At 38.3% G+C, this 15307-nt stretch overlaps 1 protein-coding gene and 1 long non-coding RNA gene across 2 annotated transcripts in view; both read left to right on the top strand.

Annotated features, from left to right (window-relative positions):
- Positions 1-15307, top strand: part of LOC131229845 (protein PYRICULARIA ORYZAE RESISTANCE 21-like) — a 78761-nt gene that overhangs the window by 60771 nt on the left and 2683 nt on the right. Inside the window, exon 3 of the mRNA XM_058225889.1 lies at positions 8356-8528. Within this exon, the coding sequence (XP_058081872.1) occupies positions 8356-8528 (173 nt within the window). The remainder of the gene's footprint in view (positions 1-8355; positions 8529-15307) is intronic.
- LOC131229433 (uncharacterized) lies at positions 5830-7738 on the top strand. Its single transcript, XR_009163322.1, has 2 exons — positions 5830-5901; positions 7389-7738. It is a non-coding gene; the product is annotated as an uncharacterized LOC131229433 (long non-coding RNA).

The following is a 15307-nucleotide window of genomic DNA, read 5'->3' on the forward strand; positions in this document are numbered from 1 at the left end:
AGGTATAATTTTAATTATGCGTGATCCTTATTAATTTATGTGGGGCGATGGATACAAGCTTTGCCCTTGTCTTTACTAATTTTGTTGAGTTAGCTCTTGCTACTCTCCTCTTTTATTGAGTTAGCCCTAGCTACTCTCCTCATTTATTATGTTAGCCTTGTGCTACCTTTATGACTTAGACATATGTCTTGGAATTCCAAAACTCACATAATTCAATTTATTTCCTCTTTGGTGCAAGTGACGTGTTAAAGGATCACAACTAGTAATTCAAATATTTATCGTGGACGTAATGCAGTTTGGATAGTGGCCCCCTTCGTCGACATGTAATTCCATAGATTTTGGGTAGTGATGCACAAATCGATGTAAGTAATTCACAATGCATGTTACATCACTTCCGGGATTGGATGTCGCAAATAATTGCTCCATGAACAAATCATGTCATGTAATTCATCCAATCCATGTGTTATGTCACCGTGAGAGTTTCGCGTAAATCCACGTTAACTTTAGACACGCCGACGAATCTCCGTAGTATGGGATGTGAGGCGAGTCAAATAACTCTGAATTACTTTTCACATTATGGTGATCGCTAAGTGTGATGAACCGCACATACATTATTAGGCATGCATCTCATGTAAGTTGCTTGCGCATATTGATACCTCTCGTAATAGTAGAGTACAAGACGTATCGGAACTCTTACATTACTTTTATAAATCTCTTGAATTATTGTTAATCTTAAAGGATAACCATCACTATGAGTAGAGCATTGACCCTCTCTAAACATACAGATGATGCAAATAATGTATAGATTGAAGACCTAGAGGACCATCTCCCTATGGAAGATTATACTGAATGAATAAGAAGGTAGTTTTATATTTTCGCTATAAACTCGATAATGTAACAAGCTCCCATTGAGAGGGAATTTGATAATTTGTTATATCCTTTTACTCATATGAAACAATAAATACAGACGATTTTATTCTTATGAATGGTTACCTTTATGAATATAACTAGATGTGATCTAAATGAATATATATATATATATTGCAATTTTTAAAGCATCCAATTTATACATTATTAACACCCAAAATTCTTGGGCACAAGTAGGCATTCGAGACATAAAAATTCTAGATGTTACATTATGGGCAATGACAATGCCTGTAATGTTGTGGTTGTTGGTACGATGCGCATCAAGATGTCTGATGGGATGGAGCGTACCTTGACCAATGTCAGGCACGTTCCTGATGTGAAGAAGAGTTTGATTTCTCTCGGTACACTTGAGGTTATAGGGTACAAGTTCACCGATCTTAAGGTGTCCTTAAAGTTTTAAAAGGGGCACTCATGGTTATGAGAGCACAAAGGCATGTAAACCTTTACAGGTTGATTGGAAGTACTTCAATAGGTGGAGCAGCAGAGACCATTGCGGATTCCGTGTCCGCACGTATGTGGCATGCTCATCTGGGCCACATGAGTGAGCGATGCATGAAGGTTCTTTCTGATCGATGTTTGATTCCAGTTTTTAAGAATTCTGATTTAGATATATGAAAGCATTGTATATATGGTAAGCAATCTAGATTATCTTTTAAATCTGAAAAATATGTATATAAGGGAGTGCTTGATTACATGCACTTTGACATATGAGAGTCATTGCCAGAGGTTTCTGTTAGAGGGTCGTCATGGTTTATCTCATTCATTGACGACTACTCCCAGAAAGTTTGAGTTTACTTCATAAAATGTAAATCCAAAGTTTTTACCACATTCAAACAATGAAAGGCAATGGTAGAAAAACAGTTAGGGCGAAAAATAAAGGTTTTAAGGACTGACAATAAAGGTGAGTTTACTTCCACTAAATTCGATGAATATTGTAAAGATGAAGGGATCATGAGGCATAACGTAATGCACCACACGCCCAAACAAAATGGTGTGGCTGAACAAATGAATCAGACTCTCTTAGAGATGACCCGATGCATGTTAAGTAATACTGGGTTGGGCAAGGACCTATGGACTGAGGCCGTTAACACGGCTTGCTATTTAATGAACCGATCTCCTTTTACGATAATTGATTGCAAGATCCTAGAGGAATTATGGAGTTTCCATAAGATGGACTACTCATATTTGTACATATTTGGTTGTGAGACTTACTCTCATGTACCGTCAATTGAAAGAGATAAGCTAGACCATAAATCCAAACAGTACATCTTTGTTCATTATGGTGTTGGTGTGAAAGGTTACAGGTTATTTAACGAGGTCACACATAAGGTCATCACTAACCGTGACGTCAGATTCGATTAAAACTCCCTATTCTATAAGAATAATCAAGAGGAGTAAGAGGAACTATAAATATTGAACGTAAACGTCCAGATTAACATAGATGATACTTAGGCAGAGATAGATGCATAGATAGAGGTACAGGAGTAGGTGGAGTAGCCACCTATGAGAAGAAACCCACCGCATGATCGTAAGTTACCGGCAAGATATAAGGATGATTCTAATATCGCATATGCCTTTATTACAGATGAAGGGGACACGTCTACTATTCAGGAAATTCTTAATGAGCCTGATGTAGAAAAGTGGAAGGTGACTATGGACGATGACATGTATTCTTTGTACAAGAACCACACATGGGAACTAGCGAAGCTTCGAATGAGCCGAAAAGCGATCGATTGCAAGTGATTATTCAAAAGGAAACATGATAGATATAAAGCGAGACTATTGACAAAGAATTATGCTTAATGTCACGCCTCAAACCCGGATATTTATATTGGTGGTTAAGCAGGTGTCTATCAGATTCATGTTGGCGTTGGTTGCCCCATACGATCTCAAGCTAAAATAAATGGACGTGAAGATTGCATTCCTACACGGAGAATTGGAAGAGCAAATTTACATAAAGCAACCAAAAGGATACGAAGTTCAAGGGGCAGAGAACAAATTTTGTAGGTTAATGAGGTCATTGTACGGCTTGAAACAATCGCCCTGGTAGTGGTATAAAAAATTTGATTCTTTCATATTGAGTCAGATATTTACTATGAGTGAATACGATCACTGAATCTATTACAAGACGTTAAGTGATGGCAAATTCATCATCTTAGTATTGTATGTTGATGATATGTTGATCGCCAATCATGATATGTTTGAAATCAACGTACTGAAGACTCAATTATCAAGGACATTCGAGATGAAAGATCTGAGGGCTGCAAAGTGGGTTCTCGACATAGATATTTATAAAGGCAGGAAGAGGAGCAGGCATTGGTTATCACAGGTAAAATACCTTGAAAAGGTGTTGATTAAGTATAAGATGGACTAGGCAAAGTCGGTGAGCGTTCCCCATGCGGATCACTTCCAGCTTTCCTAAGAACAATATCTCAAAATAGATGAGGAAAAGCAGGATATGTCTCATATGCCTTATTCGAATGCGGTTGGCAGTTTAATGTATGTCATGGTCTGTACAAGACCGGATATTTCACAGGCAATCAGTATTATAAGCAGGTATATGTCAAACCCTGACAAGTAACATTAGGAAGCAGTGAAATGACTACTTTGATACATTCGAGGTACAAAAGATTACGTCTTAACTTTTGAGAAGACATAAGCAAAGTTGTTGAGTATGTGGATTTAGACTGCGCAGGTAGTGTGGATTACAAAAAATTAACTTCAAGTTACTAGTTTGTACTAGTGGGTATTGTAATTAGTTGGATGTCGAAGCTTCAATATATGGTGGTTTTTTCATGGCCGAAGCAAAGTACATACCAATGACAGAAGCGTTTAAGGAAGGTGTTTGGTTGAGAGGCATGATAAATCAGTTGGGGCTTCAGTAAGAGGCCGTGCCAGTTAATTATGATAGTGAGAGCGTTATCAATTTAGCTAAAAATTTTGTTTATCACTCATATAATAAACACATTGATATTCGTCACCATTTTATCCAACAGTGCATGACGAAGGAGGCGTGATTCTGAAAAAGATTCACACCAGCGTGAATCCAGCGGACATGCTCACCAAGGTGGTTCCTGCTGAGAAGTTCAAGTTCTGTGCAATTTCTCTGGGATTGGTGATGGTGTAAAAGGAGGATGGAGTGTACATAAGAAGCATTGATAGAGTTATGATGCAAAACAGAGATAGAGAAGAGGAAAATAAGCTGCACGTTTAATGATTAAAGAGATGGTGGAAATTGTTGTAATAGATGTCTTCAATCGAGTCTATTACTGGGTATGTCGATGCCATCGACAATCTGTTCGATGTCACCTTCAATGGCATCGAATAGTTCTTGATCTCATCGATATTTTATGGATTTTCTTCAGTTAGTTACTGGACAAACTTGGCACTTTTTTGATGTTATCAGCATGATTAGTTCGATGCCATCGATGAGTGTTTGATGCCATTGAGAGTTTCTGAAAAATCATGTTTTGTTTATGGACAATTGAGGTGTTAGTTCGATACCATCAATGGATTAGTTTCGATGGCAGCGACTGATTTTGCACAAATTTTTCGCAAAGATACGAATTTGCAGGATTTGTTTCTGATTTCGTTTATGATTCTTTTTGTGTGTGTGTGTGTGTGTGTGTGTGTGTGTGTGTGTGTAAACGGGATTGAGAGGTATTCCAGGGGTTTCTAAATTGTTCTAGGGTTTCAATGGGTGTAGCAAGGGTAAGATTCAAGGTTGTTCAACTCGATAAAGCTTTTTCTCTTTATAATTTATGCTTTCATAGTGATATCTATCGCTTCGTGCCATGCTTTTTTCTTGAAAAAGTTTTTACGCGTTAAATCGTTGTATTCTCTGTGTTTGCTTGGTGCTATTAGATTACTATCCTAGATTCATTTCTTTGTGCTTCTGCGGTCCCCCAACATGAGTGCACCAAACAAAAAAAAAAAACCTTCTCAATTCTAATTGATTTATATTAGCTTATTTATAGGGCTCTTAATGGGCCAAGTTAGGGCCACCCAAAGCTCTATCCAAACTCAGCCTGTAATTTCAGCCAGTGCCCGAGATGGGCTGAAATAGTCCATCCCGAGTCTAACCGAAAACATTTTCATAAAGCCAGACCCAGTCCACCTGAGCCCAAGCCCTGAATATCCAGGTGGATAAATGGTATTTTGGTGTGCCTCATGTGTAAGGGAGAGGAAAAAAAAAAAACGAAAGGGGGTTTAAAAAAGACTTGTCGACCTGGCTGGGTTAATTGGCTTTTAAGGTGATAAGCCTGAGTCCCACCGTTTACAATTGGGCTCCTGATTTAAGCCCGAACCTGACCACCAGGCCTGATACACCACCCCAAACTCAGCCCAATACGAGCCAAGCCCGAAGGCCAGCCGGCACCACCCGGCCCATTAACAGCCCTGCTTGTTCAGCATAACGTTGATTACTTTCCATTGCGTCCATCCAATCTGTGTCAACCAATCAGTAGATGCAACGTTTTTCCAAGTCATTCCAAGTGGGGCGCAGCGTGTGGGGAGACGACCTGGTACGTTGTCTCCAACGTACACGTGGCAATATGATGTATCAATCAAAGCCATTCATCTTGTGGTACGTATTATTGATGTAAACGTAGAACTATTTCATTCACAGTATGTAAACTAGATGCACGGTCCCTACTGATCAATCGACTTTCAACCCGGGCAATGAAGATATGGATTACCACATTTCCGTTCTCCAGTATCTACCATAACATCTCCGTGCAACGTGGTTGGACCACACCAGCGGTGTGACGTCGGTTGCTACCTAGGGCTGCCGACGTCACATTCCATTTGTGATTGGGCCACGTGTTGGAGGGCCGAGGTACATCAATGCCCTATTTAATGACAGCGGTGGGCGTGTTAATCACCACTCTCCTCTCTCCATTGCTCTCCATCTTTCCGTGGAAACTTCAAATCAAATCCTCATCCATTCCTGATTATAGAAAAATGGCAGATAAAGTCAGTAGAATCCCTCCCCCATTTTCTTTCTTATTTCATTACACATGCATACATGTATAAGATGAATCACTTTTTCTATTTCTTTTCTAAGTATGTGTTTTATTTCTTCATACATGCGTATTACTATTTGTTTCTTGTCCTTTATTTTTATTTTTTTTCTTTAATTTGTTTCTCTGTAACTGTTTTCTTCTTCTTCCTCCTCTTCATTTTTATTATTTATTATTATTTTTTTTTTTGCCTTTTTTACCTTGGATCTATTCGCAGTTAACAGTGTAGGACCTCTTCATTTTTATTTTTATTTTATTTTATTTTTTTTGCCTTTTTTACCTTGGATCTATTCGCAGTTAACAGTGTAGGATGATGATTTATTCGAATTATTTTGATTATCTTTGGGAATTGGGTGTTTTCTTGTTATAGAACTGCAATACATTCATTTTGGATAATTAGACGAAAAACTACCTAATTAATATGAAACTTTCATTCCAGCACTTTACTATGATGTGTATACGAAATTTACTCTTACCATTATATGTACGTAGTGCCATATTAGGCCCAAAAAAATAAATCCAAGCCGACTTGGGATTAGGTGGGGCCACAAAAGATAAGTTGGGAGAGACTTCCACTCATGATCTTTACAAGGCCACTATGATGACCATACGAAATCCACTCCATGCCATTAGATGCCACACAAAACTTTAGGCCCGGGGCCTAAAATTCACACCCATCCATAGTTCAGGTGGTTTATACCAAGATAAACAGTTTGAAGGGTGAATGTTGCCCCCCATACACTGTTTTCAATTGTATGGTCTGCCTTAATCATGTAGCGGGTGATTTTTGGGTCCTTCGCCTAATATGAGGTGAGGCATCTAGTAAATGGAGTGGATTTTATATATACATCACAATGGGTCCACCCAAGCAGTGGACCTATTTCCTGGCACGCCCACTCAATGAACCATTAAAAAATGTAATGGAGAACCGGCGGTGGAATGATAATTATATGGATTAATGAGTTAGCTTTCTAAGAAAGTAATCAAATGAGAATTCTATATTAATTAAGTAGTATTTGTAAAATTCCCTTCTTTATGTGACTTTAGGTTTTTGATTATTTTTCCTTGTGTTTGATATAAAACTACAATTATCTGGCATTTTACAGCTTGGGTTTACAATTTTCCTCTCTCTCTCTCTATCTCAAAGGACCACCTATCTCCTTATCTTTTTTGGTTTTTTCTTATCTTCACTCAGTCTACCACTTGAGCTATGGATCAGGGTATCCACTCTGTCTCCTTATCTAATTTGGGTTTTGATTATTTTTCCTTGCTTTCGATTTAAAACTACAATTATATCCGTTTTACAGCTCGGGTTTCCCTTTTACCTATCTCCCTCTTTCTCTAACTTGATTATCAATGATTTTCCTTGTGTTTGTCTCATAAAACTACAAATTCCCAACCCCTTCTCACTTGGATTTTGCTTTTCTAATGTCTACATAGAAGGTAGCAACGATGGTGTTGAAGATTGATCTTGACCGCGATCCCTGCTTCAAGAAGATCAAAACAGCTCTCAGCAAATTCTGTGGTGAGTATCTCTCTCTCTCTCTCTCTAACATCGATATACATGCACACGCGTTATCTACTCACCAGAGTGGCCATTCAATCTCGCATCTCAGTGCGAAATCGGAACCATTGATCAAGTAACGCCCGCTGCGGATGTATCTCAGACAGGCTGATCCACACTTAAACAGTGAAAAATAACAGACGGTCCTGTTTCACTCGCCAATAAGAGTATGTGTGGCCTGATTTTTTAGTACGGGAATTAGCAAGTAGGCCATCCCCAATATGAACAGCTCGGATCTTGTGCGTGCATGCTGATTATATAGTACGGGAATGAGAAAGTCGGCCATCCCCAATATAAATGGCTTGTATCTCCTACGTGCGAGGCAACTGGCATGATGCCTCCTACACGCATTTCTCATTTCCGAGGCAACTGGCATGATGCCCCCTACAAATCGGAATTATAACCGTCGAATTCGGGCATTTTTCCAGATATACTAACCGCTTATTAGACAGAGCTCCCATTGGCTGGAGGATTCCCAAAAGAGATCTCAGAATAGATTTTACAGAGGTTGCGATGATACAAAGGTTATGATCACACCCTTCATGTTCAAATAAAAAAAAAACAAATTATCAAAGGGTTGAAAAATACAGTTGACGGATTTTATCTTGTGAAGTCTTTGGTTCAAACCCCACTTCTTGCCGCTCAGCTCGAAATCTTAACGATTGTCTGTAAAGTGCACAGGTGGCCCACTTGATGAATGGACCTTACTTAATCTTTAGGCCAGGCCATCCTAACTGTGCCATCCATCTAATGAGTGGCCCCGGTCCTTCACACGTGTGCCACTCAAAGAAATGTGAAGTAGAGTTAGTTACTGATGCGTGTTTCCCGTTTCGAGAATTCAAGAAATCCAGAGCCAGAGTTTTGACGAGAAGCAAAAGAAGGTGACCATATCTGGTCCGTTCGATCCGGAGAAGCTCATCAAGAAGCTCTATTGCAAGGTCGGATGCAAAATCATCATTTGCTACGAGGTCGTGCCACCTCCACCTCCACCTCCACCTCCCGAACCCAAGCCACTGGTGAATATATGGATTGGGCCGATTGGACCGGTGTGCTACTGTAGCCCAACTTGTCATTCCAGGCCATGTGGATCCCGTGGTCATTGCTAATGTGGGGGCCAATGTGGGGGCCGTTGCGAGGATGGCCATCATTTCTTCAGTGACCACGACAAAGTTTGTAAGACGATGTAGAAAAGGTGGGCCCTTTTTTTAATCTTTTTCTTAAAGTACCTATATGATGTAGATTGCATAGCGATGGTGTTTGGACGTGGTAGGATTTTGATGTGTGGCTACGTGCTACTATAATAAATGAGACTAGTCGAATACGTGCTTTGCATGGTCATCTCTCACAAGCCAATCAAATCTTGCCACGTCCTAACAGCAATTAGTATTATCTTTTTCATGGGAGGTATTTAGTATCAAATATTCTGTACTAGCGTAAAATGCAATAGGAGTGGATTTTAATATTTGGAAATTGGATTTGTATTAAAAGGCAGTCATTTAGTAAAGATTTCAATTGAAGAAATGTTATTTTCATGTAAATGGTTTGGATGCATGGTTATAACTAGGGCTGCACATTGATCGAACTGGTAGAACTGGTAAACTGGACTAGATCCGACCAAACTATACGGTTTGGTTCGATTCTAAAGTGCACTAGTTTCGGTTCCGAAAATCAAAGAACCGATTAATTCAGTCCAGTTCTCAATTTGGGCTTATGTAGAACCGAACCGAACCATAAAACTGAACCGTGGAACCGATCTTGGAACTGAACCTGGAACCGGACCATATATATTAAAAAAATAAATATAAAAAAAATAAAAATTACTCTTCATTCTCTTCACTCAACCCCTGCTGTTGTGCTGCCTCCATTCCATTCTTCTCTCTCTCTCTCTCTCTCTCTCTCTCTCTCTCTCTAGGGGTGCACACGGGTCGGTTCAGTCCAGTTATGGGGTGAAACCAGAACCGAACCGTTCCTAACGGTTCCAAGAAAATCGGAATTGGATCTGGACCGTTTGTACCCTATAACCGAATCAAAACCGGACCATAAAAACCGGATTGGTTCTACGATTCTGGGCTTTTTATAATCTAGTCCAATTGCATATATATTTTTTTTAATAATCTAGCCCATGTCCATTCATGTTGTGATCCATTTGATGAATGCTCTAGATATTGTGCAAGGTGTGCAAAAATACATTTACGAAAACAATCAAAGGGTGAGAGAGAGAGAGAATCACGGAGAGAGAGAGAGAGAGAGAGAACCAGCGAAGGAGATAGCGGAGCGTCGGGTGGCGGACGGAAGGTGGTTGTAGTGTGTGTGTGTGTGAGAGGGAGAGAGAGAAGAAGAAGAAGAAGAAAAAGAAGAAGAAGAAGAATGGAATGGGGGCAACACAACAGCATGGGTGGAGTGAAGAGAATGAAGAGTTAAGTTTTTTTTTTTGTTTTTTTTTATTTTTTATGGTCCGGTTCCAAGATCGGTTCCACGGTTCAAATCTACGGTTCGGTTCGATTCTACATAACTCCGAACCGAGAACCGAACCAAACTAATCAATTCTTTGATTTTCGAAACTGGAACCGGACCCGATGCACTTTAAAACCAAACCAAACTGTGCAGTTCGGTCCGTTCTGGTCCGGTTTTCCGGTTCTACTGGCCCACTGGTTTTAATGGTTCCATGTGCACACTTATAACACTTGGAAGGAATTTCTTCCCCGCATGGCTTTCCTCCAAAGATGGTTCTAGCCCTGTTCTTTCCTCCATATATACTACGTACGGTTTGTATATGGAATCTGATCCATTCATCTGACTCCTCTTGCCTGGATGAAGGGTCGTGCCAAAACGGAGGCCATTTTACTATTTGGAGGGTTCCAGTGTAATCAAAGGTTGGTGTTCCTTGGAAACTGTTTTCCTATGTTGTGGTCCACGTGAATGATGTAGCCACCTGATTTTTGCACCCCTAGTCTAGGAAATCAGGTGCCTCTGATGGACGGATTGGATTGCACCTAAACATCACGGTGGGGCTGAAACAAGTTGGGACGCCATAAATTTAACTGATGATTGTACGTTAAATAGGATTTTTAAGCAATTATCCACCAGAAATAGGCGTACAAATTGGACGGTTCAAAATTGTGAGCGTGTACGGTAGAAAATAGATGCATCGCGGCACCTGGGTTGGTATTACACGCTTCAAGAGAAAGCATGAAGACGTGACAAGTACTAACATGGCACAGGTGTGTGGTGTATCACAGAGTCCCTTCATTAAGAGGGCCACATGTGTACGAGAGAAATGGACGCCTAAAAATTGACAGATGTTTAGTGTACCGAACCTGATCAGCCGGCCCGCTTTTTTCTTTTTTTTTTTCTCATCTATTCTATTGGGCCAGTGGATGTTTACCGTGGTCCCTTTTTATGAGTGGTTTGGGTCATGTATATACGTCATGTTGGTACGTTTGCCACTCCACTTGGTCATGGATTTCCTTGCGGTCAACGTGGCTTTTGCCTCAATCACTTGCACTAACCCCTCATCACGTGAGGTGACTTGTGAGCAACACCCTGATCCAGAGCTCAAGTGGGAGAAAGATACCTCGTTTGAACACTTAAGTCTTGGTATCGATTCCCTAAGGGATGGCTAACAGTAGAGTGTGAACTGACAGTGGGTGTACTAACAAGATTGAAAAAAAATAATAATAAATAAATAAATAAAGTAACTTGTAAACATTTTCCTGGACCACAAATCAGCTGGTCACCTCATTAGGTGGGCCACAAGTCATTGTACATGTAGCGTGTCATATTCTTTCTATCAATCATTCCCATTAAATTGTGGGAGGCATGATGAATGGACCAATCTGAATTCTTGCACAATGAGGCGGGGCAATTGATGGACTGGATCAAGCACACGCGTTCCTTGCTTAGCTTTCTCAAGGTATAAAATATATCTGGTGAGTAACACTACGTGCTTGGTCAGGATCCATGTTCCATTTTGGCTTGAAATTTGGTCATTGTATGTGTATGTGTATAGTTTTAGGCCTATCGAAGCCTAATACAGCTTAATCAGAACCAAACTCCTATAATCCCAAAGAGATAGATCGAGAGACGATGAGTGGTCATCTATAACCAAGAACCAAGCAGTATAGCTCTTTATTCAACCACCTATTAATTAAAAAAAAAAAAAAGATGATTTGCGAAAGAACTTTTTCTCAAAATCATAGTAGAGATAAATCAATTCACATAATGTAAAACTAGAAACAACTAAATTATTCTACTGAAACAAAAATAAAAAGCTATAAAGATAATCCTCAACGATTCAGCATATGTGGTGTAGATGACAAGATCTTAGAGCTAAGTTTTCTTTGGTCCAACAACTTGGGTATAAATAAAATGAATTATACCATTGAAAGAAAAGAAAATAGTATTCCTTAGTCTAATAACTTAAGCATAGATGAAGGGAATTTCTAATGCCCTGGTTTTCATAATCCAAATTTAGTACTCGTTTTTCAAAAACTCGTGTTAAACTTTAAAGATGGTCCAAATTTCACATATAGTTTTTTTTTTTCTTATCTTTTTCAAAAGTGAGAATTTCAGCGGAAGAAACAAATCAAGCATAATGAAAATTTTGTATACACATTCAAGATATATGAGCAAATGCCCATATGGCTTATACAAACCAATGCCTCAATATTAACAAATATAGGAAGGAAACAATTTAATACATGAAAAAGAATAAAATGAAATTAGACTTGAGCTACAAGATCGCACAACTTCTCTTGGAACAAATACGGCCATATATCTCTAATATCTGCATCATACTCCTCATCAGCTTGAACATAAGTATCTTTTAATTCACTACAAGAAAGAAGGTTTTTAGCGACGAAACACATTTTCGTTGCTAAAAGTCACTTTTAGCGACGAAATAAATTTTCGTCGCCTGAGACTTTTAGCGACGAAAAGTGCTGCAAACAAATTTTTTTAAAAATCGAATGGAATACTTTTAGCTACGAAAATGTTCGTAGCTAAAAATCGTGGATGAGATTTTTAGAGATTTTTAGCGAAGAAAATCTTCGTTGCCAAGGGCTGCGATTACTTTTAGCTACGAACATTTTCGTAGCTAAACATCATGGAACAGACTTTTCCCGACGAAACGTTTCGTCGCCAAAAGCTACAAACAATTTTTTATAACATTCGCATGGATTAGACTTCTAGCGACGAAACCGTTCGTCGCTAAAAGCAAGTAAGTTATAACATGATGAGACTTTTAGTGACGAAAAGTTTCGTCGCTAAAGGCTTTAAACAGTTTAGATTACTTTTAGCTACGAAACTTTTTGTAGCTAAAAAAACCTGGATGTGACTTTTAGCGACGAAACTTTCCGTCGCTAAAGGTGGCTTACAATTTTGGGTTACTTTTAGCTATGAAAATTACCGTAGCTAAAAAAACGTGGATAGGACTTTTAGCGACGAAAATATTCGTCACTAAAAAACGTTAATGAGACTTTTACCTACGAAATATTTCGTAGGTAAAGGTATCTTTTTTTAAAAATATTCCATCTCCAATTTCCTTATATACGCCTGTTAGAATATAATTCATCATATTCTTCCTAATATACACCTGTTATATAATATATTTCATCATATTCACTTTCACATCCATCTAAACCCAAACTATGTAAATTCATCCAGACATAAACTACATTCATCCAAACATAAACTACATCCATCCAAACATATTCTAAGAGTCCAATGAAGATAAGATGATCTTCAATGAATGTAACTATTCTTTCCCTGCTAGTTACACGTGAAAGAGCTACATGGATGGACGGTTGTTCTCTCATATTTGTTGGAAAGTTATAAATAGCAAAAGACTAAAAGACTCCTCTCCAAATTCAAAAATTCAAACTACAAATCCAGCACAATGCTATATATATATATATATATATATATATCTATATATATATATATATATATATATATAGGTTTGGTTCTTCACTGCTCAACAACTGTGAACCCTTAAAATAGATTTAGTTTTAGTTTGTCATTGTGCATATATTGCACCAACTCTTAATTATAACTAATAGTTATAATTTCCTTCCATTAGCACGTGCACTAGATCCGGAGGAAGACATTAAGCAGATAGGGTGACAGTAGATTCAATGTCATGAATACATAAATATTAAACCTCAATAACTGTTGATCAATATGAAATTTATTTATTTTTAATTAAAAGTGTTTATTTTAAAAAAAAATTAAAAACCTTCGTCAATTTGTAAATCAGCCTATAACATGTCTAATGTGGTTTTCCCATACTCTAATTGCAATTTAAATGGGTGAAATTGAGGAAATTTTGGATTATTCCCAATTTCCCCCAATTTTTCCAAATTCGTATCTTAGAGTGTAATTGATATTAATATCAGCAAACACTCATAAACGCCTGCAAATGAAGGCTAAATAACTACTAATCAAACTGGATATATATATATATATATATATATATATATATATATATATATATATATAAAACAAAAATCCACATACTTTTGTCAATCTAATATCAACCTCTAGTATTTCCAATATAATTTTTCTATGGTCTAATTGCAATTTAAATGACTAAAAGGGGGAAAATTTCACATTTCCTCAATTTTCCCCAAATCCTTGAAATGGAGGTTGGCAGTCCATGATTAAGCATGCAAAATATGAGAAATCTATTCCATCTTAATTCTATTGATTCCAAGTGATTTACACACAATTTTAAAAATAAAAAAACAAATAAATAAAACTCACTGCTTGAAAATTGGCCCACCCACTATCTAATCTTGAATTCAGCCAAAAAAAAAAAAAAGAAGAAAGAAAAGAAAAAAGAAAGGAGGGAAAAAACAGTTTTTTTTCCAAATTCGAAGAGAGTTGGTCATATTCACCTCAAGAATTGATTAGAAGTGGATGATTTAACAAAAAAAGGGATTTTGTAAATTAAAAAAAAAAAAGGGATTTTGTAAAATTGGAACTTCTATCAAGAGTTACAAAATAGATTGGCAAGACGATGTATGAACTAGCTGCAAACGTTGACGAGTATGCTCGTGGAATGATCAGTAGGTCTGGTTCAACCCTGTTTGAGGAGCTCATAAGAACTTCCCATGAGGTCAAGCTGTGTTGGCCCCACCATGATGTGTGTCAAACATCAACACCGTGCATTTGATGGGTCCCCTTTAAATTATGGGATATCCCAAAAATCAACCGTATAAGGAACTCAACTGAAATTTGGATGCGTCTGAAACTTGGTATGACCCCTCATCCAAGGGGCACACACATAATGGATGCGCTGGATTTGTAAACCTAAACCAATGTGAGTCCAAAAAATAATTATGAATGTTTTAATGGAGGGTAACCCCTCTCAACTTTTGTATGTGGTGTGGCCCGCCATGGGATGGTGCATTCGACTGATGGGATAGATGTTTTATACGCATCATGGTGGGGCCCGCAGAGCCATACCAGACCCCCGGCCAAAATTTAAGTCATGAGCCAAAAAATGAGTCAGATTTAAAGTTTAAGTGGACCACACGACGGGAAAAAGGGAATCGAACACCCACTGTAAGAACTTTCTTGGGACACTGTTTAGTTTGGTGTGGGCCACTTCAACGTTGGATCTGCCTCATTTTTTGGTTCATGCCTCAAAATGCCATGGTAAAGTAGATGGATGACACGGATATGTCATATACATCATGGTGGGCCCACAAATAATTATAAATGTTTTAATGGAGAGTAACCCCTCTCAACTTTTGCATGTGGTGTGGCCCATACAAGTGATAGATTGATTTGA

Source organism: Magnolia sinica, chromosome 16, assembly GCF_029962835.1.
Source record: "Magnolia sinica isolate HGM2019 chromosome 16, MsV1, whole genome shotgun sequence".
Classification (NCBI taxonomy): Eukaryota; Viridiplantae; Streptophyta; class Magnoliopsida; order Magnoliales; family Magnoliaceae; genus Magnolia; species Magnolia sinica.